The 25,883-nt window shown below is 36.4% G+C and overlaps 3 protein-coding genes across 12 annotated transcripts; 2 read left to right on the top strand and 1 right to left on the bottom strand.

Annotated features, from left to right (window-relative positions):
• Nucleotides 1–1,813: 1,813 nt before the first annotated feature.
• Nucleotides 1,814–8,837, top strand: LOC102617335 (potassium transporter 11). 5 transcript variants are annotated; one of them, XM_006468448.4, is made up of 9 exons: nt 1,814–2,103; nt 2,785–2,941; nt 3,303–3,528; nt 4,067–4,312; nt 4,795–4,845; nt 4,988–5,248; nt 5,351–5,518; nt 6,438–6,692; nt 7,730–8,837. In XM_006468448.4, the coding sequence occupies exons 2-9, from the start codon at nt 2,813–2,815 to the stop codon at nt 8,770–8,772; spliced, it is 2,379 nt and encodes a 792-aa protein (XP_006468511.2). In that variant the 5' UTR covers nt 1,814–2,103; nt 2,785–2,812; the 3' UTR covers nt 8,773–8,837. The 5 variants fall into 5 exon arrangements, with proteins under 5 accessions (XP_006468511.2, XP_006468513.2, XP_006468514.2 ...); XM_006468450.4 differs by lacking the exon at nt 1,814–2,103 and adding an exon at nt 2,118–2,482; XM_006468451.4 differs by lacking the exon at nt 1,814–2,103 and adding an exon at nt 2,118–2,515.
• Nucleotides 8,838–8,981: 144 nt separating this feature from the next.
• LOC102616065 (potassium transporter 10-like) lies at nt 8,982–15,722 on the top strand. Of its 5 annotated transcripts, none has more exons than XM_006468443.4 (10): nt 8,982–9,321; nt 9,690–9,980; nt 10,165–10,416; nt 10,888–11,113; nt 12,160–12,405; nt 12,671–12,739; nt 12,834–13,088; nt 13,248–13,415; nt 13,571–13,825; nt 14,471–15,722. In XM_006468443.4, the coding sequence occupies exons 3-10, from the start codon at nt 10,291–10,293 to the stop codon at nt 15,487–15,489; spliced, it is 2,364 nt and encodes a 787-aa protein (XP_006468506.2). In that variant the 5' UTR covers nt 8,982–9,321; nt 9,690–9,980; nt 10,165–10,290; the 3' UTR covers nt 15,490–15,722. The 5 variants fall into 5 exon arrangements, with proteins under 5 accessions (XP_006468506.2, XP_006468507.2, XP_006468509.2 ...); XM_006468444.4 differs by having other exon boundaries at nt 10,873–11,113; nt 13,287–13,415; XM_006468446.4 differs by having other exon boundaries at nt 10,873–11,113; nt 14,591–15,722.
• Nucleotides 15,723–16,074: 352 nt separating this feature from the next.
• On the bottom strand, nt 16,075–24,146 carry LOC102618380 (uncharacterized). Of its 2 annotated transcripts, none has more exons than XM_006468454.4 (9): nt 23,904–24,146; nt 20,234–23,442; nt 20,072–20,152; nt 19,127–19,279; nt 18,582–18,745; nt 17,880–18,027; nt 17,610–17,732; nt 17,116–17,203; nt 16,075–16,509 (listed from the first exon to the last, which is right to left on the bottom strand). In XM_006468454.4, the coding sequence occupies exons 2-9, from the start codon at nt 23,261–23,263 to the stop codon at nt 16,307–16,309; spliced, it is 3,990 nt and encodes a 1,329-aa protein (XP_006468517.2). In that variant the 5' UTR covers nt 23,264–23,442; nt 23,904–24,146; the 3' UTR covers nt 16,075–16,306. The 2 variants fall into 2 exon arrangements, with proteins under 2 accessions (XP_006468517.2, XP_006468516.2); XM_006468453.4 differs by having other exon boundaries at nt 23,972–24,146.
• Between the last annotated feature and the right edge of the window lie 1,737 nt (nt 24,147–25,883).

The raw sequence follows: 25,883 nt of genomic DNA, 5'->3' as shown, positions 1-25,883 counted from the left end.
GACCACATTGGGCCCCAACTACTCTGGATTCGGGCCGGGTGCCAATAAAGCCCTCCCAACGAGGGCGACTACTAGGATACTCGAACTGGGGGGAAAGTCCAGTTAAACCACCTAAGAGATTCAGCCGGCGCCAGCTAAACCAACACCTCGTTGGTCATAGAAGACATCTTTAAATAATCGTTAATAAAAGTTAACAACAAACAAACACAAAAACACAAATACTTACATATCTTAAATCATTTGTCTAGGAAATAAACATCTCATAATCATATTATTTAAGTTCGATTGAAACTTTTATAATAAAAATAAAATAAAAGCTCCAAATAATAATAAATATACCTGAATCCTAGTATTGGCGTAGATGACTCATCTTAGGAATCTCTACCTTAACTAAGGTTGCCATCATATAATCCCTAGAGATCATAAATATACATTATAATTATTTGTCTACTAATATAAAATGCAGGTACCAAATTCAACCATAATCACACATGGATTAAGCCATTAAGGACGCTCTTTCATTCTTGTACATAGGTGAATCTTTTTTGCATTTCGTTTATTCACCAAACAATTAATTCAAAAAAATAAAAATAAAATCATTTTGAATCTTTTTAAAGGTTTAAATAGAGCACTCATTCCATAAAATATGCCAAATTTTTAATGGGAGAAAGCTTGAGAAGGCAGTAATATTCAAACAAATTATTGTCCTGCTCCTCTAACCTCTTATGTGCTTTCGATATATAAATGCATTTGGGATATCTATCAAATTTTTTTTTTTAAAGTTACCTCTATATAGTTATATACTAGTAATATTGCTACACTAAAAAATAAATGTACAACTTTCAATAATACAAATTATCTTTCTATAGAGTTTCTGTGCTGATAAAACTTTAGATAATTTCAAAGTATGCATATTGTTTTTCTAATTCTTCCTCAATTTTTATGTAAAAAGAGAGAAAGAAAGAAGATCTGACATTAATTACCAGTCATTAATTAATGATTTTATTACCAGAAAGAAAGGAAAAAAAAAGATCTGACAACCAGGGACCCACGTGTAACTGCAAAGAATGGTTTTATTACCAGTCACTAATTAACAAATCATTGGTTTAAATAAACCCTTCACCAGATAAGCTAAGAATTTTCTGTTCGGGTTAATAATATTGTGGTCCCTAATTTGTTACGTTTTCTCCGTTAGAAGACATACGTTATCTATTTGCATTAGATAGGTCCATGATTCATTTATTCCAACGGAATGACCAAATTAACCTCATAAATTGATTTGTCTTTTTTCCTACTGTTTGAGAAGAACTTTCATTCGTGAAGCAGAACTACAAAAATTTACAAAGTTCCATAGGGTAATCATCCACCCATACAACAAAATCATTAAAATTCAAAGTTATTTTAGTTGAAAATATGTTGCACAAATTTTTAAACTCGAAACTCACAATATATATTCTAAAATATTATTATGATACTATATTTTGAAGAATACCCTAATCACCCAATATAATTCTTTTCAAGTGCCACACTCCTTTTAAATAATAGCTCGCATAACATGTAATAACATATTAAGTGAATCAATTTCAATAGTCAAAGGGAAGATAACTACACCAATAAATTGGATGCTGTTGACCGTTGCAAAAGGGGTTTCTTAGTGGGATAATAATATGGTTAGGGACTTGGCCAAAACAAAAAGACGAATTGTCTCCTTATTTTAGAAAATATTAAACAATAGGGATGCTGATGTTATTGCTCTTAATTCTTAAATGAGAGTAACTTTCAATTTACTGGGCGAGTTCTGCTAACAAACGTGCTCTCAGTTGAAATAACCCGAAATAAGAGAGGGAAAATATCTAACAAACGCTCTACTCTGAGGCTGTCCCTTGCTTTCTCTCCCTGAAAATTGTCAGAGAGGCTTTTGGCAGCTGACTGACGAAAGACAGAAGGCTTTCTGCTTTCTCTGTTGCTTGCTATTGATTCATTCACTTCGTGAAGGCAGAAAGAGCCAAAACAGACTGACACAGCACAAGTGTTTTGTTTTTATTATATATCATTATTCATTAATAACAAAAACAAAAGGAAAACCGACTTGGGTTTTGCGTGGTGGGTTTATCATATTCTGTAATTTTTTTTCTTTTTTTTTTTGTGTGTGTTTTTGATCTTGTGGTGGATATTAAGCTGACCCCACTTGAAAAATTTGGTGTATTTATTGTAAAAATATTTGTCTGTTTTATTCATTCATAAGCGTTTTTTGTTCTCGTCTATCCTTCTCAACTGGGTTGCTGTGTTTTTATATATTTATATATAAATATATATATCTGGGAATTTGCCTTCTTTGATTTGGCTAGCTTTTTTTTTTTTTTAAGTTTTATTGTTTTTGTTTATTGAATTAAAGCGTCCAGTTTCTGTTTTAGTCCATTTTCATCTGCTCTTTGCTTTCCAGCTTGTTTTAGTAATCTTTCCTCTACTTTTCAATTTTTTGGTGAGTGTCGTCAATTCCTTACTCAGTCTGGCTGTAAGTCAAATTGTATTTTTTTTTTAAACTTCTTATTATTTGGATTTTGCTCTCTGGTTTGTCTTAGAAATTGATGATAGTTTTGTCTTAATTTTCAATTTGGTTATTTTCTGGGCTTTCATTTCTTATTTGGAGTATGGATGTCAAATAAAGATCAAATTTAAAAATTGAGATATAAGTTATTTCTTCCTATTTCAAGTTGCTTTATTTCTAGAATTTTAGAAGTGGGGGTAATCTAAAAAACCTTTGTGGGTTTAATCTATAAACAGTCGTCTGAAGCCGAGTTCGAGATCGAGAATGGCTGCTAGAGTGGAGATTGATGAAGACAATGAGACTAACAAGGGCAGTATGTGGGTCTTGGATCAGAAGCTTGATCAGCCCATGGATGAAGAAGCTGGCAGGCTTAGAAATATGTACAGAGAAAAGGTATTCTTTTGACTCTCTAGTTAACAGAAGCAGTTTTTCTCTTCTTCAAAGTAAAACTTCACTATTTCATTTTGAAGGCTAGTTATTTTATTGGATGAGATTCAATGGCCTATTCATAAATCCTTTGGATTTGTTTTGCATCATATGCTCCATCAATTTCATTGGTTGTATGTGAGGACATTGTATGATGGTTTGTGGGATTTCGTCGGATTGGTTTAAGATTGTTGGATTTGACTTGTAGTATTGCAGACTGTATGAGTGGGGTGCTAAATTGCTTTAGCCATTGTATGAGATGAGATGTATGCATCATTGTGCAACCTTCAGATTTGTTCTTTTGCTTATATGACTTTGAATCCTGCAGAAGTTCTCCTCTCTGTTACTTCTGCGGTTTGCTTTCCAGAGTCTTGGAGTTGTGTATGGAGACTTGGGAACTTCCCCCTTGTATGTCTTCTACAATACATTTCCTCATGGAATCGACGATCCAGAGGATATAATTGGAGCTCTTTCACTGATCATATACTCTCTTACTCTTATCCCGCTCCTCAAGTATGTTTTTATTGTGTGCAGAGCGAATGACAGTGGTCAAGGTAATTTGATAGCAATGAAGTTTATTCTGATGTCATAAATATTTTAATACATAAAAGGATGTGCTTTGTACCGCATATACTGGGATCATGGGAAAAATTTCTTCATCATTTTAATTTTTATTAAGATACATTTTGTTCATTAAACTTCCTTTCTCATATCCCCCTCCCCCCTCTCTTACTCTTATCCCGCTCCTCAAGTATGTTTTTATTGTGTGCAGAGCGAATGACAGTGGTCAAGGTAATTTGATAGCAATGAAGTTTATTCTGATGTCATAAATATTTTAATACATAAAAGGATGTGCTTTGTACCGCATATACTGGGATCATGGGAAAAATTTCTTCATCATTTTAATTTTTATTAAGATACATTTTGTTCATTAAACTTCCTTTCTCATATCCCCCTCTCTCCCCCCCCCCGGATTTTACCTTCACACTTCCATTTTGTAGCATAGGACAACATAATTGCATTTCCCTTAAGATGCTGATGGGGAGTAGTTTCTCCTTTTGATGCTTTTGATTTATACTCTTCATGGTTCAGGAGGAACATTTGCTCTGTATTCATTGCTTTGTCGACATGCAAAAGTGATAACTATTCCTAACCAACATCGCACTGACGAGGAGCTTACGACATACAGCCGTTCTACCTTTCATGAAAAATCATTCGCTGCAAAGACTAAGAGATGGTTGGAGCACCAGACATTCAGGAAAAATGCTCTTCTTATGCTTGTCCTTGTTGGCACTTGCATGGTGATTGGTGATGGTATTCTTACTCCAGCTATATCAGGTATACCTTCCATCATGCTTGAACTTCCAGAGCCTTTCAAGTATCTATGTGTGAAACAATCGATCCTAAATATAAGCTTATGATGAAGTGGACCATTCTTACTTCCTGATATTAGTTAGTGAGATGAAAGAATAAATGGGGATATTTTGATGCTTTATATCTGACAATTTTTTCATTTGTTTCCAAGACATGCAATGTTATTTTGTACATACAAAAATATCAGTATGCTGCTATTTCTCAAATGCTTTTGGACAGCATCTTTTATGGTGCCTTAGAATAATTTATTTTACATCAACTCAGTTTAACGTGCTAATCTCTTTATTATTGTTTTTTTCTTCAGTGTTTCTTGTTTGGCATGTGTCATCTACTTGCTTTATCCATCCAGTGATCATCTGTGATTGTAATTTTAAGTTTTAATATTGCATATTAAACTTGTCAGTCTGATTTCTAATGACAATGTGTAATTGAACTATCTCTGGCAGTTCTTTCAGCTTCTGGTGGAATCAAGGTGGACCACCCTCATATGAGTAATGGTATCTCCCTACTCTTTTCAGTATAAAACTTTTTATTCGTTCTCTCCATGAGTCTGCAACACTTTCTGCTTTCTGAACTTCAAATTTTTTCTGTCTTGAAATATTCAAGTATTTAACTCTTAACATCATTTATTTGAATCAGGTGTGGTTGTGCTTGTCGCTGTTGTAATTTTAGTAGGTTTGTTTAGCTTGCAACACTATGGTACAGATAGGGTTGGCTGGCTCTTTGCCCCAATTGTGCTTCTTTGGTTTCTCTTAATTGGAGGTATTGGCATGCTTAACATCTGGAAATATGATAGCAGTGTTTTGAAAGCTTTTTCTCCTGTGTATATATACCGTTATTTTAGAAGGGGAGGGAGAGATGGTTGGACCTCCCTTGGAGGTATCATGCTAAGTATAACAGGTAAAATTATTGTTTTTATAATTTAGTTTATTTTAAAATTTTTACTCTTTAATTATGTGAAATTCTTTCGTGGAGTTGATGACTTGTTTACAATTATTACAGGGACTGAAGCACTTTTTGCCGATCTAGCTCATTTTCCAGTTTCAGCGATACAGATTGCATTCACAGTGGTTGTGTTTCCTTGCCTTCTTTTAGCCTATTCTGGACAAGCTGCCTACCTTATGAATCACCAGGATCATGTGGTTGATGCCTTCTATCGTTCTATTCCAGGTTTGTTCTAATCTTATTTAGTAACCATCATTCCTTACTGATGCTTGAGATATTTTTTAGGAAAATGATGAAAAAAGCATCCTCATTATTAAAAATTCATCCTGTGAATACTGGTGATCTTGCCCCCAAAGGAGCAGCCCAGTTGGTTGAGGGCTTGGGATCTGGTGCTTGGCCGTATCGAGGTCTCAGGTCTGATCCTTCTGGTGAGCTTAAACTTCCACCCTTTGTTGTCTCATGGGTCATGGGGTTGGGCCGTGACTGACCCCTCGTTTAGAGACTGGCCGGGCCGGACCCATGGTCCTAGTTGGTGCAGGAGTCTGGGTAATTCCCCCCTCCCCCCCCCCCCCCCCCCCCACCCACCCCCACAGCATAACACACACACTGGTGATCTTGCTTTATTTAAAAGGGGCCAATAGGTTCCCTGTATAGTGAGTATTTTGTTATTACTGGGATTGTAAAATCTCAGTTATGACTGCAATGTTGATGTAAAACTAATGTGAAAAGGAAATTAATGCATATGATATTATTTTTTTACACTGTACTTTCAATTTTTGTCAAGTTATTAAGGAGGATGTCAAAATGAATGATATCAAGTTTTTAATTGTTGGCTGATATATTGCAAACCGACTTTTCTATGTTTGAGAGAAAGGAAAAAGGATGAGGATGAATCCTAGGTTGGTTTAAACCCAAATCTTACCAAATTTTTTGATGATTTAGCTTCAAAATTCATTCAGTATTATGAGATATCAGTTTTTAGCTCTTGGATTTTAAAGAGAATATCAAATGTGTTTGACAATACATAATTCTCAGGATATGGAATTAATGGCAGAAGATTTCACCATACTAACGCAAATCTTACTTGAGTAGGATGGTAACTATTGGTTTGAGAGGCTAGTAATTTTGATTTCTTACCATGCAGACAGCATATATTGGCCAGTTTTTATTGTTGCAACTGCAGCTGCTATCGTTGCGAGTCAGGCTACCATATCTGCAACATTTTCAATAATCAAGCAGGCTCTTGCTCTTGGCTGTTTCCCAAGAGTTAAAGTTGTACATACATCGAAGAAATTCCTTGGTCAGATATATATTCCTGATATCAATTGGATCCTTATGATTCTCTGTATTGCTGTAACAGCTGGTTTCAAAAATCAGAGCCAAATTGGAAATGCTTATGGTAAGTTTGTCCTCCATTTAGTCTTTTCTTTTTATCTTTCAATCTGGTGAAACGTTTGGTTGTGCATGTTTAGATTTCAAAGAATTTCTCCTCACGTTTACATGCAAATGTAGACGAAAAAGCATGTCTACAAATTACCATGTAGTAAGTCAATTGCTTTATTCAACCTCTTAATATCTACTTGTTAAGGTGCTTCTTTCAATCTTGTGTGAATAAATTTCTGGAGAGTTTCCATCCAGCGTCCCATTTTGGTGGTGAAGCATGTTTGCATATTCCTGTCTGCTTGCTACTGATGTCGTGATTTACATAGTTTTTACAAATTTAAGACTAAATAGCTAGATATCTGGACTATGAGTAACGATCTAGTGCGCGACGGTGCTCATTTAATGATGAGTGATTGTGCCACGTGGCTTTTGCTGGTTAATTCTAGCTTGAACACTATTTACAGGGAATCACATGATTCCGCCACGTTCCAGGTGCTAACCATATGGTGGGCACTGATACTCACTAGATCATCTTCCTTCAGATTATAACCCTTTTATTTCTCCAGCTGTATATATTGAGTGAGAGATCAATGTGTTACAACATCATATAATATAACGACTTAAAGATTTCCCTTGCATTTGGTGCCAAAGACAGTGGCTACTGAAATGGGGTGGGCTTGGCTTAAGTCTTTGGTTTTAAAGGAGTGGTTCTAATCTGTTCAATGAGTTGAAACAATTTGAGGAAAGCTTCATTATAACTGATGGTATTTTCCATATGAAAGTTAACTTCTATGGCCTTCGAGTACTAAAGGCTGATAATGGATTCGACATACACAATAATAATTAATTTTTTATACAACCACATCCATACACACTCAAAGCTAGAATGGTAAATAACGATTACTATGAAAAGGTTTGAAGTGTTAATTCACATGGAAAAACTAGTTGATTTACATTTTAATCAGTTTTCAACTTCTTTTGGGCTTATGCATTTTACCTCAGAATAGTATTTCATTTTTTTGTTTGATTGCACAAATTATTGTGTTATAACAGGGACGGCAGTCGTCATAGTCATGTTAGCAACCACATTGCTAATGACTCTAATCATGATACTGGTGTGGCGTTGTCATTGGATTCTTGTGCTAATCTTCACTGCATTATCGTTGGTTGTGGAGTGCACATATTTTTCTGCTGTACTCTTCAAGGTTGATCAAGGTGGCTGGGTTCCCCTTGTAATTGCAGCAGCTTTTCTTTTGATCATGTATGTTTGGCATTATGGTACTGTAAAACGTTACGAGTTTGAGATGCACAGCAAAGTTTCAATGGCATGGATTCTTGGACTTGGCCCCAGCCTTGGACTGGTCCGGGTCCCCGGGATAGGACTTGTGTACACAGAGCTAGCAAGTGGAGTGCCCCACATCTTTTCTCACTTCATCACAAATCTACCTGCCATCCATTCTGTCGTCGTATTTGTTTGTGTTAAGTACCTACCTGTTTACACAGTCCCCGAAGAAGAAAGGTTCCTTGTAAAGCGGATAGGACCCAAGAATTTCCATATGTTCCGTTGCGTAGCAAGGTATGGCTATAAGGACCTCCATAAGAAAGATGAGAATTTTGAGAAAAAGCTGTTTGATAGTCTCTTCTTGTTTGTCCGGCTTGAAGCCATGATGGAGGGTTGTTCTGATTCAGATGAATATAGTTTGTATGGCCAGCAAACTCTACAGTCAACAGATGGCCTGCTAAATAATAATGGAAACTCAACTTCCTCAAATCAAGACCTAACAATGTCATCCGTCGACTCGATTGTGCCTGTGAAATCGCCGTTGCATGTAAATAGTACAGTCATGTCATCCAGTCAAATGAGCAGCCATACTGAGACTGATGAGTTAGAATTTTTGAATAGTTGTAGAGATGCTGGTGTGGTGCACATATTGGGGAATACTGTGGTTAGAGCAAGTAGGGGTTCAAAGTTCTACAAAAAGATAGCTATTGATTATATATATGCATTTCTTAGGAAGATTTGCAGAGAGAATAGTGTAATCTTCAATGTTCCTCATGAGAGTCTCCTGAATGTTGGACAGATATTTTATGTGTAAATTTTTTTTTTCTTTTTTATATTTGTTACTAAGATCAATAATAGTAAATTGTGTTGGTTGGAAAAGCAGCTCTGGTTGATACCAACATGAAGAGTATTTCAATCTTCTGAAGAGAAGGGTATTCAGAGAGCAAAAACTGGCCTTTCTCGGGATTACAGGTTACGAAGTCATTAGGGGCCTATTTGCTATAGTTGGTAAAATTGTGCCTTACCTAAGAAATTATAAAAATTGGGGATCCACATGTAAATTTATATAGCAACATTTGAAACTTAACGGTAAACAAGTTATCATAATTAGGTTACACCGGCCATAATAGTTGTACTTTGTTGAAAAAATAATTATTGTTGTAATAACTGAAAATGAGCGGCTACGGCAGATGGTATATTCATTTGGTTGCTGTATGAGGAATAATTAATAAAACAATTGAAACCATATAAGGAACACGGGATTAGGACATTGCCGTTGTTGCGGCATGTTGGCAGTCATACAGCGAGCTCACATTTGCTGTTCCTATTGCATCTCCCATTTCTCTCTCTTGAATCCTTCAGGGTATGTCGCATTTTTCCCTCTTTTTATCGTCGCTCCTATTTTTTTTCGTTTGCTTTTATTTTATTTTTGTGGAAATTTGCAACATTATGGGACATTAATGTAATTGAATTTTTTTTGTTTTTGATTTGGGGTTAAGTAATTTCTGTGATCTCCCTTCTTCACAATGATTGATTTCTTGATTTTGTAGCAGCCTCGATTGTTTGTCTCTATAACCCATATAATCTGTTACACCTTTTGGTTAGGATTTGTTTTTCCATTCTTATAGTTTGTTGATTTATGAACTATATTCATTTTTCTCTAGCTCATGACAATTGAATTTTCTGTTTGTGGGGTTTGAAGAAAATATTTCCTTTCTCTGAATTCTATAGGCTTTATCTGAATCAAGAGAAGCATCATGATTTCTGGATAATCTGAATGGAATTTGGGAAGAATTTTCAGAATTTAAGGATTAAAAATTCTACGTCAGCAGTGAAGTTTATGAATATCAAGAATTCGGCATCGTATTTCGAAATCATGGACTCGCAGCATTTGTGTATCAAACGTATTAGCATGAGCATCAGTAGTCAACAATTCAGCATCATGTTTCGGAATCATGGACTTTCAACATTTGTGCTTCGAAACTATTAGCATGGGCATAAATTTTGGCAACCATTCTCAAGGTATTAGGGCACCTTTTTTTTTTTTTCACTTATCACAATAGATAAGACCTTTAATCAGTCTCTGGTATTGCTTTCTCCACTGGTTACCAGTGAAGATTAGACGAAAGAGTCAGGAGGCTTTTTCTAATTTTCCATTACTTCTGGAGTTCATTAATCTGAGAATTTAGACATTGTATGTGTTTAGGAAACTTTTATGAGGCTTTGGGTTCTGCTACACACATAAAGATAAGAGGGTAAGTCACAGTCCAGAGGAGGGAAATTGGGGAGATTAATTGGTCAAAGTGGCAGAATCATTTGCGGTAGGGGTCAAATGGGTTCGGAAGTGAAGAGTGATGAAGACACCGATAATAAAGGCCAAGTATGGTTTGTAAATCACAAGTTTGATCATCTAGTTGATGAAGAGGCTGAGAGGCACAGTGATGCAAACGTTAAAAATGTGTGTTGATTTCCCTGTGTGAGATTCTCTCTCTTTCTCTCCGCCTCCCTCTCTCTTTCTTCTCAAACAAAATGTGATTCAGTTAAAATTTATGGAAGTAGACTGCAGTCATGTGTCATTGTCAATGATTGTGCCTTTGCTAGAATATCTGCTTTCAAAACCATTTCATGAGTTTACATGGTATTTTAGAACAAAAATACTATGAAAATTTTTTAGCATGTTAAATCTGATTGATTCTGTTGTTTATGGTTTGCTAATCTATAACTTAAACAAAATTGTAGAAAGCAATGGATTTAGTTGGAAGCAAATCTTCTTTACTGTAATTTCAATCATGCAAATTTGTGGAATATCGAAGTACTTTTAGCCCATATGAGATGTTCGTGGTAATTTTAACAACAGGATTCTGAGGGCAGTGCAATTATCTGATGATCCAATTTGTTCTCTTTGCTTATTCAGTTTTGTTTCCTTCAGAGATTGTCAGCATTATTGCTTATGCGGTTTGCATTCAAGAGCCTTGGAGTGGTTTATGGAGATTTGGGCACATCTCCGATGTATGTGCTCTACAATACATTTCCAGACGGAATTAAAGATACAGAAGATGTCATAGATGCTCTATCATTGATTATATACACACTTACTATTATTCCACTCATCAAATATGTTCTCATCGTTTGTCGTGCAAATGACAATGGCCAAGGTAAATTGAGCTCAAGCTAGAGACTTAATGTATATTCTATATCATGCAAACATCTCTCATGATACTTTTGGATAAAGTGTAGAGCTAGAATTCAAGTTTTTGGGGCTTCAGAGTTAGGAGGGGTATAGTAAATATATGTCAACCGAGGATGGGGAATAGTGGAAGCAATGAGTGCAGCTTATCATGGTTTTGAGCTAGTTCTTCCTCTTCATTTCTGCCTTCTAGAAACATATGCTGTACCGCACAAAATGTTTCAAAACATACATAATATTGAGGTTTTATTCTTACTACTTGTACCATTCACAAACAAAAGGAATAAGGAAAAAAAATAACTAGAATTTTTTCCCTCTTTTATTAGGGTTGTGGTTGGAAAAGCTTGATTCTTTGAATTATTAATCTTCTTTTATTTGAGAATGCCTGTAGCTGATTTCTTCCAAGTACCTCCATCTCATAAAGAGATTAATTACATAAATAAACATCAACCTGTACAACATGCATCAACTTACACATTCGACACTGATGAAATTGTAAAATGTAAATAGTAGCTTTCATCGAACAGCAACCTCAAAAGCAACAGAATTCTCTAGTTGTTTATTGTGTTTCAGTTATGTTCGTAGCTAAAGGAATGAAAGCAATAGTGAATTGAATTTATTGAAGAGTATAAATAAAAAATTAGTGTCTTTAGTACTGAGGTTGGAAAAAGAAATACATTTCATCCAATTCAATATTAAGTGTTTTAACAGTTATACTGCTGTATGCCATGTATTATTTATTCCTCTTTTAAATTCCATAAAAACTAAATTGATTTCACTGTTATTATTTTGTGTAATATTTTCGCCTTTCCTCACCAACAGAGTGCTGAGAAATCTAATTGTAGAAACCACACTAGCCTGGCAAAATTAGGGTATCCTTCAAAATGTGTCCAACAACAATTCTTACTTGCACGCCAATACCAGCATAGCTTGGAACTGTTCTTTTTTTTTTTTTTTTTAATCATCCCTCGATGAGGCATTACCAGTTTCCAACTTATTTTCGTTGAAGTGCAGGTGGAACATTTTCTCTTTATTCTTTACTCTGTCGACATGCAAAACTAAGAACTATTCCTAACCAAGACCGGTCTGATGAAGAGTTAACAACTTACAGTCGCTCCACATTTCATGAACGTTCACATGCTGCAAAAACCAAGAGATGGTTGGAGAAGCATTCATCTAGCAAGATTGTACTTCTTGTTCTTGTTCTTGTTGGCTCTTCCATGGTGATCGGAGATGGGATTCTCACCCCTGCAATATCAGGCATTTTCGTCTCTCATACACAAATCCTTAGAGCTTAGTCTATCTTCCTTTGTTGCCTCCCTGCCTACACGTCTGCTTATAAAGTAATGTGTTAATGTATGTTGAAACAAGGACAAGAGACATAATGGGATAATTTCTACTGCAGAATGTAACTTCAACTTTTCCATTGAACCGGCAATGTCCACATCAATGCTGTTAAATTGATGTATATACATATAGTTTATCAATCTCATTGCAAAGATGCTTAATCATTTTATTTTGGCAGTTCTATCTGCTGGTGGTGGCGTCAAGTTAGACTATCCCAAGGTGGATAACAAGAGCATTTTGAATGAGAGTATATCCCTACTCTGAAACTGAATATTTTCTTCTCCGTGTCTTCTTTAAGCATTCTACTTAAGCCACTGAACGTATTGTTTTATGCACTACAGAGGCAGTTGTGCTCGTAGCTGTTGCAATATTAGTCGTTTTGTTTAGTGTGCAACATTTTGGTGTAGATAAAGTTGGTTGGCTTTTTGCCCCAATTGTCTTCGTTTGGTTTCTCTTAATCGGAGGTATTGGCATAATCAACATCTGGAAATATGACAGCAGTGTGCTGAAAGCTTTTTCACCTGTGCATGTGTATTGGTTCTTTAGAAAGGGACACACTTGGCCCTCCCTTGGAAGTATAATACTATGTATAACAGGTAAATTTTTCACATTTTTTTTTTATCATTTCTTTTTTTTTCTGTTCTCTACTAACCTATTTGAGGTTTATCAAAATTATATAATTTCTAAAGGTTTATCAAAATTATATAATTTCTAAAGGAATTCAAATTCTGTTTACTTGTTATCAATTATTACAGGAACAGAGGCCCTTTTTGCTGATGTATGCCAGTTTCCAGTTCTATCTATACAGATTGCTTTCGCAACAGTTGTGTATCCCTGCCTTCTGTTGGCATACACTGGGCAAGCTGCATATCTTATGAAGAACCCAGATCACGTACATGATGTGTTTTATCGTTCCATTCCAGGTTTGTTCGGATCTTTAGTCTAAATAGGTGCAGTTCCCATAAAAGCAGAAAATCACATTTAGTCCAGCTACCTGCCAAGTTTTTCAAATATGGCAAGTGAATGCCTCGTTCTATTTTTGAAGTAGCACAACTGCTAATTTTTCATTATTTTGCAGATATCATATATTGGCCAGTATTTGTTGTTGCTACTGCAGCTGCCGTTGTTGCGAGTCAGGCCACAATATCTGCAACATTTTCATTAATCAAGCAAGCTGTTGCACTTGGCTGCTTTCCTAGAGTGAAAGTTATGCATACATCGAAGAAGTACTCTAGCCACATATATATTCCAGAAATCAATTGGATTCTTATGATTCTCTGTGTTGCTGTAACAGCTGGGTTCAAAAATCAACACCAAATTGGAAATGCTTGTGGTATGTTTATCCTATGTTCTGTGACTGAAGTTTATTTGATCAATATTCTTTCAGATGCTAAATTATGGATCTGGTAAGAAATAAGTTTTGCTCCATCTTTGTTGTTTTCTTCATTAATTTTGTCAAGGTAAAAAAAATACCAGTGATAAGCATGTTAATTGAAGTTTGTACTTGTTTACTTTAATTTCTTTTTGAATCTGATATAATTATCAAATATTTGGCAAATACTACAGCATCTGTTTTCTTATGCTCTTCCAATTGATTGATAATCTACAAATACTATATCGTCCTTTATCCCCTTAACTTCCGCTGCTCTGGCATCAAGCATGCACTATTCATTGTACAAACTTGAAAAGGGAAGCATTCATACAAATCACTTTTTGATGCAATATACATACATATATAAGTCTCACCTAAGCTTTGATGGAAAAACTTTTCGTGGGGAGTATATGGTTAATAATGTCAAATAACTGTGGGACAACAATTTGTTCACCTTTTCGTAAATAAATTGATATTCTTTCTCACCAGACTTGCGCAGATATTCGAATCCTTACATTTTAGGTATGAAGTTCATTTGACGAGTGTTTTTTTCAAAAATAAGTTTGCATCAATACAGTTTTTTTCTTTCTTTTTATGTCACTACAGGTTTTGCCGTCGTGATAGTAATGTTGGTAACAACATTGATTATGATCCTAATTATGCTGTTAGTATGGCGTTGCCATTGGATTCTTGTCCTCATCTTCACTGTCTTATCACTACTTGTAGAAGGAACCTACTTTTCTGCCATGATCTTCAAGATTCATCGAGGTGGGTGGGTTCCTCTTGTGATCGCAGCTGCCTTCTTCATCTCCATGTCTGTTTGGCATTATGGTACCATGAAACGGCATCAGTTTGAGCTGCAGAGCAAGGTTCCAATTGAATGGATTCTAGGTCTTGGCCCTAGTTTAGGACTGGTTCGCGTCCCTGGAGTTGGTCTAGTTTACAGTGAGCTAGCTAACGGCGTGCCTCACATCTTTGCTCATTTCATTACCAACCTCCCTGCCATCCATTCTGTTGTAATTTTTGTCTGTGTGAAGTACATTCCTGTATACACCGTCCCTGAAGGAGAGAGATTCCTTGTAACACGAGTTGGACCCAAGAGCTTCCATATGTTCCATTGTGCTGCTAGATATGGCTATAAAGACCTCCATAAGAGAGATGATGAATTTGAGAAAAATCTCTTTGAAAACCTCTTCAGGTTTATGCGGCTTGAATCCTTGATGGACAGCTGTATGGCTTCAGAAGTGTATAGTCCATGTGACCAGGGAGATTCAAAAGATGATGCCAATCTACCCGACCCCCATAAGGTCACGACTACTTTTTCCCCAAACTCAATTGTGTCAGTGGTTTCCCCTGAGTATACGGTCAGAACCATGTCATCCAGTCAAATGATAAGCCAAGATGAGATTGATGAGTTAGAGTTTTTGACTAACAGTAGAGATACTGGAGTTGTGCACATACTTGGAAAGACAGTAATGATGGCAAGACGGGATTCAGAGTTTTACAAGAAAATACTGATTGATTACATATATACTTTTCTAAGGAAGATATGCAGGGAGAATAATGCAATCTTTTATTGTCCTCGTGAATGTCTGTTGAATGTTGGACAAGTTATTATTGTATAAGCTTTTATGTTTTGTGGGGCTGTGATCAACCAAGCTATGCAGCATTTGGCACATTTTATTTGCAAGAGAGGGAATCAGAGGATCGAATATGATTTATTAGGAAAGAGTCTGTGATTGGAACGATAGAATTGGCATTAGATTTTTGGGGGTAGGCTTCTATAGAGTGTTTAGCTAGGGCCTTAGAAGCAAACTGCCAATTTTTATTTATTTGGAAATCAACTGCCAATTTTTTTTTTCTCTTCTTGTTGAACTCCTCTTAGGTTCTAACATTTCTCTTAAACTGTTTATTTTTAGATCTATTTTGGCACATAATTAAAGCTCCAACAGAAATTTAAGCTAAAATGTCAAATTTAATTTGAAAACCACCACTAATGGATTATAAGGGAAACATCTCCAAGAAGACATTTGATCTCATTTTCCCTCTTTTTAAGATTTTCAGTTATTAAACACAATGATGAGTTTCAGTTATTAAAGACAACCTTTCATCTCATCGCTTGTTTTTGTACTTTTTCAATACCTGAAGAGTCCATTTCTGCCATGGTCTTCTTCATCACCTTTTCAATTCATTAGCCATGAACACAAAACTCGAGCAATGCTTGTATTTACTATTGACACAAATAATAGCTTTACACATGAACCAATTACTTTCAGTATTTGCACAAAACACAATCATATATTACCCTCTCAACGGTGGGCAACTTCTCACCACTCTCTATAACATACACACTTTCATGAAATATATAGAAGCAAACAACTCTAATCATCGCATCTCATAAAGGTCAAAAGAAGCATCATTAGGGAGTCATGGAGTTGGCCATCACTTGGGCACCTGGTTTTGCACCTGATGACCGTGTGATTTAGTTTGGCATGCTGCAGACATCACACGCAAGCGTCTGGCAATCTCTGTAAATGATGGGCGGACCACTGGATCAGGGGCCCAACACTGTTCCATTAGCAATCTCCATTCTGAGTCACAGAAGCCCGGCACAGGTGGCCTCAATGTGTTGTTGACAATACCTCCTGTACACAACAATATGATTGTAATCCAGGAAATACTAAATATATAGCTATTTAACCAAAACAAAACTATTGAATATTTTAATTGGTTCTGCTTGAAAGTACTAGATTCTCCCAGTTTTCATAAGCAAAGGCAAAAATCCTGAAATTGGTGGGTGGTGGAATACATAAGAGCAAAATTTATTTTCAAACAAGTGTTTCTTTCGATCAATATCCAGTTAAACTTGCTACTTTATCTTCAAAATTATATTTTCAATCACGCACACTTCCACAAAAAGTCCCAATCTCACAAAGTCTGACTCCAACAACTTAGAGCAGAAAACTTGAAAACCATCTACTCCAACCAAGGATCCTACAATCACTTCCAGGATACCATCAAATGCATTTTCGATATTTTTCCAAGTGAAATAAAGTATAAGTTCCCATAAGAAGGAAGAGCAGCACAGCCCTATGACACCAATACAAGCAGAGAATAACTTGCATGATAACTTCAAAGCAAACATGCAATTAACATCCTAAAAGCAATTACAGACAAGCAAATTCACTGAGTTTTCATGGGGCCTTTTGGGGTACGAGGAGAGAGAGGGAGGGAGGGAGAAAGAGCGGCACCTATGATTGCTCCATAATGCATATTGGCATAAGGCTCCTCACCAGTGAGAATCTCCCATAGGACAATACCAAAAGAGAACACATCAACCTGCCAATACCCAGAAAGCGGGTAAGTAGAACTATGCAAATTTGAGAGAAAATGATGTTAAAAACCATAAAAGGGAAGTCAGATATATGGATATTCTATTGTTCAGAACCAATCTCACTGTATTGGAATAAAAGCATCATCTGACACCAATATACAATGTAGTAGATAGAGGAGAGATAGCCCCCTGCTTTTACAGAAGGCATTGTGGCTCAAAGATATCAGCCCTCTCTCTAATTGGATGGTTTCTATCTCTTCTTTCCTTTCCATTTTCTCATTGTTTATTTAATATGGCTTATCAATATTCGGACTAAGGCCTGCCCAAATGACACCACAATCTTCACACTTTAAGCCAAGGTCCAACTTTTGTTTTTCCTATGCAAGTCAAAATCAAATGTCAAAAGCATACCTTTTCTGACACCTTACTGCTGCTACCATTCAAAAGCTCTGGAGCCATCCATGGAAGTGTTCCCCTCACACCACCAGTGACCAAGGTATTTCTTTTAATTTTTGACAAACCAAAATCACCTACCTATACAATGAATAGCATAGAATATTAAAACAGGTTACTTCATACCTGGAACAAAACAGCTGCTCTCCATGAACCAAGATATTATGCCTTACATAAGCAACATGCATAATAAGTAGCTTATTATTCATGGAATAGCAAAAATATTACCTTGCAAATGGGTCGTATAGGATCCTTCAAGTTGACAAGCAAATTGTCACACTTCAAATCAAAATGCACAATATTCTTTGAATGCAAATATTCCATTCCAAAGGCCGCATCCATTGCAATAATAAGCCTCTTACGACGATCAAGATGCCTGGACATTGACTTTAAAAAAAAATGAGAAACAGAGGAAGGACATCAAATAGCAGAGCTCTTGTTACAGATGCAAATGAACTCATCTTTATCTAATTACACAAGATTAAATATATTCATTCGTTCATTACTGAATAGAATACGAGCTAGATTTGAGGCTCATTTATTTACCTAGCTTTATTAAAAAATATGGATTGACATAACATGCTTTTATATTTCTAAATATCTATTATACATTGCACTGTACATTAAAAATCCATACTCCTTATCCCCAAAAAACAAAAAGAGGAAAAAAAATACATTTTACGTAACATTCATTAATCTATTTGTTTAGGCTTGACTTTGAGTTCACATACAAGCTCAAGTTCAGAGACCAAGTGTTGAAGCTTGATTGAGCATCTGAGCACGAGGACTTTTTTTTTTTTAATTTATTTTTGTTTTTGGGTTGGAGCCAAGATCAATAAGCAAAACATTTAATGCAACTTGGCTTTTGTGCATCTAGAAACAGCTCCTTTAAAAACAAGGTCAACAGGTGATTATACATAAAAATATTACCTCTCTTTGCTAAGTAAAACATGTCTAAGAGAGCCATTCACCATGAATTCTGTGACGGTAGCCAGCGTTCCTCCCGGTCCATCTTGTACTACACCATAAAAGGCCACCACATTCGGATGGTGGAGCTTAGAAAGAATTTCAGCTTCACGCCAGAACTCCAGAGTCTAGACGGGAAAACAAAAAATTGAAAGCTGAATAATATAAATACAAACATGAACACTGATAATTGCTATCCACTAAGAGAAACATAACAAATAACAAATACCAATCTGGCATAAAATATTTAAACAGCAAAAGTAAGTGCATTTTTATCTCAAATGCCTACTGATGAGAAATGCTCTCCACTAGAAAGTACTAAAAGGTAACTTCTCATTTTTTGGATTGAAGCAAATAGCAGCTGGAAGAACAGCAAAATAAACTACTGGGTTAACCAAAAGGTGCTCAAACCTTTCAGAATATTGCTTATTAACGGCACAGGTTAAATCTTGAAGAAGAAGCAAATCTTAAATGGTAAAATATAATCATCTAGATGGAAGAAAGCTTACCAATCTTTCTTGCTCTGATGAACGACCAGTGAAACAACTCTTTTTTATTCGCTTTATAGCAACATCTGTTCCCCTCCATTTTCCATGGTAAACAGTCCCAAATGTGCCAGAACCCAGTTCTTTCAGCTCTTCCAAATCTTCATTTTTTATAATCTGTCACCAGATAAAAAAACAGAATTAAAAAGTTGACAGAAAAACTCCTTTGGCCATCAAAAATCTCCATACAAATTTCATAGATGCACAAAAACAGTCCATAAAACTGCATGATCTGAGCATCATCAGTACTATTCATCATCAGCAATACTTCAGCCAGACTGCTTCAGTTGATCATAGTTTAAGATTAAGCGAGAGTATTCATTTTGACCAGGAGGTTGGGGCTGGGGGTGTTTCTGAACACACAATCGCAGGAACAGGGATGCAGTCTATACCATAAGCATCTGAAACACTGTTTACTGGACTTTACAAATTGTCATTGGAAGGAAAATTTTCATATCATGTTGATTAGAATGCTAAACTGGCCTTCAAAGATCAGCATTCTTAAGTAAAACATCACCAAGAACGACCACACTCCCCCCCCCCCCCCCCCCCCCCGGGGGGGAGATCCACAGTAGACTCATAGGGTCAATGGTGCTATGGAGTCACCATTAAAAGCTCAATTGTATCTTCTGTTGGGTGAAAATGGAAATTCACTCCTGTTCACTAGGGCAATAATCTATCTGAGGAGCCTAATCCTTGACTGCCACCAGACCTTTCACGGTTTGAATCGTGAAACCGCCTCTACCATACAAGGACAGGTTACTCAAACAATATAATCTGCACTAGCAACAAATTTTGAAGTCCATTTTATGAAATGCACATGCACTTTAAACTCTAAGCAATAGAATCATTCATTACAACAGTAAAAATATGCAAAGAAAAAGCAAGGGACAATAAGCACCAGCATACCTGCAGCGTACTGATATCAAAATTTCCCAGTGCAAGATCAACGAGAGGTATACCAGCAGTTGGAAGATCCAATCTCCCTTCCTAAAGAGAGAAAAAAATTAGAGTAAGTTAACCGCAGACCAGCAAAAGGGTTACTGAAGCATAAGCAACAGCTAGAAGTACCTCATAATCTGATTCCTGTATTCTATGGTTCACAACCTCTGACTGCAAGCTCTCATTACCCTTGAGCTCAGAACGGCTATAATCTGGATGTGTTTCCATGGTGCTGGGTCCAACAATGCTAGATGACTCTCTCTGACTGCCCTCATCAAAATTAATACGTGACCCACTCTGAGGCATCACAGATCCATCAGGCTTTAGTGGTGGATAGCTATAATCTACAGTAGCCCCCTCCTCAATATTTGTTAGAGGAGATGAGAAACCCAAATGATCCTGGTCCATAAGTGACACATCTTTTCTAGAAAACTCATCTTGAGCCAGATTCCGGAAGTAAGACCACCGCCGAGGATCATGATTCTCCACATTCCAACTCAAAACTGCCCCATCTCCATGCATTGGACTTACACCAGCAATGTTTTCAGAAATCCTTGCTTTTGTAAATATATCAGACAGAAAATCACGAGGAAATCTGTCATTGATATCAATAAGTATGTCCCCTTCAGGACTGACAACAGCAATACTGGAATCCCCTGGAGAAACAGCTCTAACTGAGTTCTCTTTCTGTGCCAAAGATTGTGCCTGCCCCTTGTTGTCATTCCCATTGTTCTTGATGGCAGCAATTTCATTCCATTCGTATTCTGATTGCTTCAGGGAGGAATCTTCCGGGTTCTTGCCGGAAGTTCCATGATTTGCTGTAGGATGATACAAACCAGCTGCTTCTTCATCATTGATAGAGAGATCTTTAACGGTCTCTCTGATCTTGGTCACTTCGCAATCATCAGCAGATTTTGGAACCACCTGTGTTAATTCAGATTTCCCTAAACTTGACTGAAGCCCATCCTCAGAACCATTGGAATTTATTTTGTTGATTTTATCAGCAAACTCTTTATGCTTCCTCAATTGAGCATGTCCATCTTCAACCTTCTGCGGATTTGTATATTGCTGTTTTGCAGGTGCTACGGATTGCTCAGTCTCAGAAGCCATATTTCCAGAGTGCAATTTATCAACTGATTCTCTGATTGGTTTAGAACCATCAGAAAGTGCTTGAGAAATCAGAAACTGAGAGCCAAAGGAATCATCAGATTTTGACAAACGGTTCTTTTCTGTCTGCTCCCTGGGAATTTGCTCAGAGTGATACCTTTGAGGAATTGCAGATGGTCCATTATAGCTAAAGTTTGTAGGCTCAGCTTCAGAGTCACCGTGTCCTGATGTAAAAGCTCCACCAGATGCTTGGAAACGGACATCATCATCATTGTTTTTTCGCCCTTCATTTACAGCCTCAAGAGGCATTGAATTTTGTATAGGTTCCTGAGCCATTTTATTACTTTTTGAGGGCAACAAAGACGGAACTATGCCTGGTGATGAACTAACCACTGATACTTCTTCCCTGGGAATGTAATTTGAAACTGAACTAACATATGAATGTGAGGAAACGACATGGTCATTTTCTGACCTTCGAATATTGTCAATCTCATTAATCTTTGGCAAAGAGTGATCTCTTTTAATTTTCTGTTCCTTCGTCGATGCTTCTTTATCCAGAGACCGTATTTTCTCAGATTCTTTTATTTTATCAGCTAAACTGTCAATTTTCTGTTTAACCTCCTGAGCACATGCTTCGGAATCATCAGCATGAAAGCCGCTGTACATCTTCTCCTCAGCCAAACCTCCCTGTTGATTCAGCTGCCCATGGATGGGAATGGGAATGGGAATTACATTTTCTCCACATGTTGCAAAGTTAGATGGATGAGAACCATAATCATGTTGCAATGGAGTAGACAAGGGAGTGGTGCTCTTCACATCTAATGGGGGTAAGCCATCAGCAGGGTACAAAGTGGATGATATATGTTGCATTCTCTGTCCCTGATAAGGCTGCAAATTAGATTCATAACCACTACCAGAACTTACCAGTACTGGCTGAGAAGATTGGATAGTCGACGATGATGCATTATATGCCAAGTTTGTAGCACCAGAACCAGCTAATTCAGCTGCAATATGACCAGCCTCCCTTTCAACACGTAGACCAAGTAACTCATCCAAGTTGTTTTCCGAAGCACTTGCCAACGCAATAGAGTTTTTTCTTGATCCAAGGTCCATACAATTCACAGCAACTACATATTGAATTTCAGAATCACCTTCCATGCTTTCCAGGCTCAATTGAGTATCCTCTAGATCAGCACTAGAAAACAGGAACATCCGAGGTTTCTGTGTTCCCCTGTCTTCTAATACATTACATTCCTCCATCATGTTCTGCAGATCCTCATCACAGGATACGGAAACCAATGCATCGAGATCCTCTCCAGGAAGCTGATACTTTATCGTATGTGTTTGATTGTAAATCGCCAAAGCTTTCTGTGTAAGCTCCTGCCAAGAAATATCCCTGCTTATCCGGATAATACGTGTTTCACCTCCCACATACCTAAGCTTCCCATCACTGGGACGGGGCAAAATTTTGCCACCAAAGCTGCAAAGGAACTTCACCTTCCTTGATGAATCAGAAGCTCCTGAAGAGGCATAACCTTGAGTCCCTCGACCCATGTCATTTCTTGATGATGTTCGTGGTACTGATCGCATGGAGTCATAATAACTTCTGTCTTCATGTCCAGAAGGGCCCTTTCTCTCAAGCTCCTGTGCCCGGCCAGTCTCTGCCGCATTAAGCATGGTAATATCAGACCCACTCTCTGAACCAGTGTGAGAAATTCCCAGCACACCCTTCAGATCCATATATACAGGTGAATTGTTAGGATCACCATAAGCATTTGGAACAAAGTGCTGTCTGGGAATCACTCTTTCCCGCATAAATTCGAGAGCAAACTCCTCGCCGGTCTGAATGGAGTAATTCAGCACAGGTCTCACTCCTCCAGACATAGAGTAATCTGGAGGTCGGATATTGGTGTTGATATTACTTGAGGGATCATGGAAAAACCTTTGATTTGCCGAACCAGGTCCCTCATTCCTAGTTTCCACATTACTGTACCGGACCTGTTCATAGTTTTTCTGCTGATCCATCATACCCTTTCCCAGGTTTCTTTCCATTTTTGATGAAATTTACCCGGGTCAAACAAACCCACGCAAGATGCCATGAAAATCACACCAACATCATCTCACCACTGGCATTCTCCCATATCCAACTTAGAAGTTCCCTTGCTCAGAACAGAATAAAAACGAAGGAGAACTTCTTTTGGCAAGGAAGATTTCAGTCCTCAATCAAGAACCTGAAGAGAAATAATCCGCACCACTTAGTTAACAAATTTCGCCAACAAAAACGATAGCATCAAGCAACTCATGCAAAAAGTAGATAAATCTCACACAGTCATCTTTCAAAGAAATTAAAAAAAAAAAATCACAAGACCTTAGTCAAAATCAGGATGAAGCTGCATGATCAATTAATTCAAAACAACGCCATCATATCAATCGATTAACTTCGAGTTATGTACTTCACACTCATGCAAATCTTTAAGATAAGTTAAATTAAACTCGGTCAAAAAAAAAAACTTTCTAAAAGCCACAAGAATTAAATATCAATAGGTAAGAGACTGCAAAATTTTACATGACTCAAAAGCTCAATATCAACTCCTAAAAGAAAAAAAAAAACTAATTAAGGGTCCAAAACACTTTAAATTCTCATTAAAAACTCCAAATACAAAGTCCAGATCAAAATCAGAACGAAACCCACATATAAAATAACGATCAGCAACCGAGAGATTAGCTCAAAAGTTGAAAGATCGAGCAACTTAAGGATACCTGAAGGAAAGCACCAGTGACTAAGCCGCTTATTTAAAACAGAAACTGTCTGCTTTGTTCAGAATCAGAACCAAACCCACGTATAAGTTTCTACTTTAGATGTTTTTTTAATCTTTAATCTTCTTCTTGAAGTCTTTTTCTCTCTCTCCAGATCTATCGGTCAGCTAAAATTTACGACTTTGTTGTACGCGCTAATCATGATCTTTTGTTGGGTTTATCTGTGAAAGTGGGTATGTTGGTAATTATCATCAAGACGCGCTTTTCGCGCACGTGAAGTGCATTCGCTTTGGTCGTTTGGTAAGCGCACCCAAGTCATTCATGGTTTACTTAAATGCGGTTAGGTCAGAATTATTTGTCACTTTAACACACAAGCCTAACGCCGTTACACTCATTAATTATTACAATAAAAATTGAGCTGTATTTATGTAATTTTCTTAGAATTTAGTTTAAATTTTATAATAATACGACTATTAAAAAGGGAAAAAAAATCATGATTTTGCAATGGTTGGTGAATAAAATACTGAAGCTCCCCACGTTATGAAATTTTATTACTTTACTGTTATTAAAACAACCTTAATTCTATGAAGCTTATCATCATATTTTTGGCTTTCGTTTTGTATGTTAAAACTTTACATTTTAATTATAATTTATTTATATTGACCTTATAAATATACTTGTACGTATGCGTGTGTATATATTTGGCCTCCTCAAATTACCTCATCAATCCCTATTTTTTTATTTGTCTTATTATTTTCTAAAATTATCTAAATTAAAAATAAAAATTATTTTTATTTTATTTTAATCTCTCTCCCCCCATCCCCTCTTTTTCTAGTAGAACCATTACTCACACCACTTATACTCATCAATAATAAGTTCACCACCACCACCACCACCATCAATCCATCACCCCTCTAGCATATGATGAGCTTTAATATTAAATTTTACAAACAAGTGATGGATTTATTATTATTGATGGTATTGATTTTACTTTGTGTGTGATAATCTAATATTTTCATTTGTTCATTTCAATCGGGATTTGATAAACAATTAATATTTATTCAAATTTTGAATCAATTAAAAAACAGAACGAGGGATATGAGAGGTGAATCTAATTGAAAGAGATTAAAATATAAGAACAATTTATTTTTTATTTTTTTTTATAATAAGAGCAAATCGAGGATAAATAATATTAACACCCTTGTATGAAAATTGTCCCTTTCGAAAATAGTTGCACGATGGAAACCACTTACGAGTAGTTTAACAGATTTTAACCACTTACGAATTAAATTGATATTTTAACCATCTTGTTTTTACGTTTTCTGTTTATGAATGGATAGCAGCCACTTTAATTGGTTGGTTGGAAACAAAGGAAGTTTCAATGTATTCTTTTTGTATTTTTCTTCATCCCATTCCCACATAAAGTGACAAATCATGTTACTTTCTTTCACGTACACAGGTCTGTTCTACCCATATTTAAAACAAGTGATGTCAACTTCAGGCAAAATTGTATGCACATAGGTTTTGAATTGTACAAGTCAAATATCAATCCATTTATAGAATCGGCATTCATTGGCGATGAGAATTTAAGATGTGGCTTCTATCTATCAAACCCTAATAAGCTAATGAATATGAAATTTTGCAAAAAAAAAGCCAAGATTAGGGAAAAGTAACATATATCTTTACCTGTTTTTCTTATTATACAATGCAAAACAAATACCCTTGGGTGATTGCGGTCAACATGCTAATTACTTCTCGATTACTCAATGGATTGAACGTCAAACACTTGTTGATTTCTCATTACTTGGTCAATTCACTCGTTGATCACTTTGTGTAGTAAGGGAAATAACTTAGGGTCATTAATGTTTGAAATTCTCATCTTTGGCTAATGAAACAAGAGGAAATGATAAGTGAG

This window comes from Citrus sinensis, chromosome 2, assembly GCF_022201045.2.
Source record: "Citrus sinensis cultivar Valencia sweet orange chromosome 2, DVS_A1.0, whole genome shotgun sequence".
Classification (NCBI taxonomy): Eukaryota; Viridiplantae; Streptophyta; class Magnoliopsida; order Sapindales; family Rutaceae; genus Citrus; species Citrus sinensis.
The sequence above is the reverse complement of the archived record's forward strand: the minus strand, read 5'-3'. Positions and strand labels throughout refer to the sequence as shown.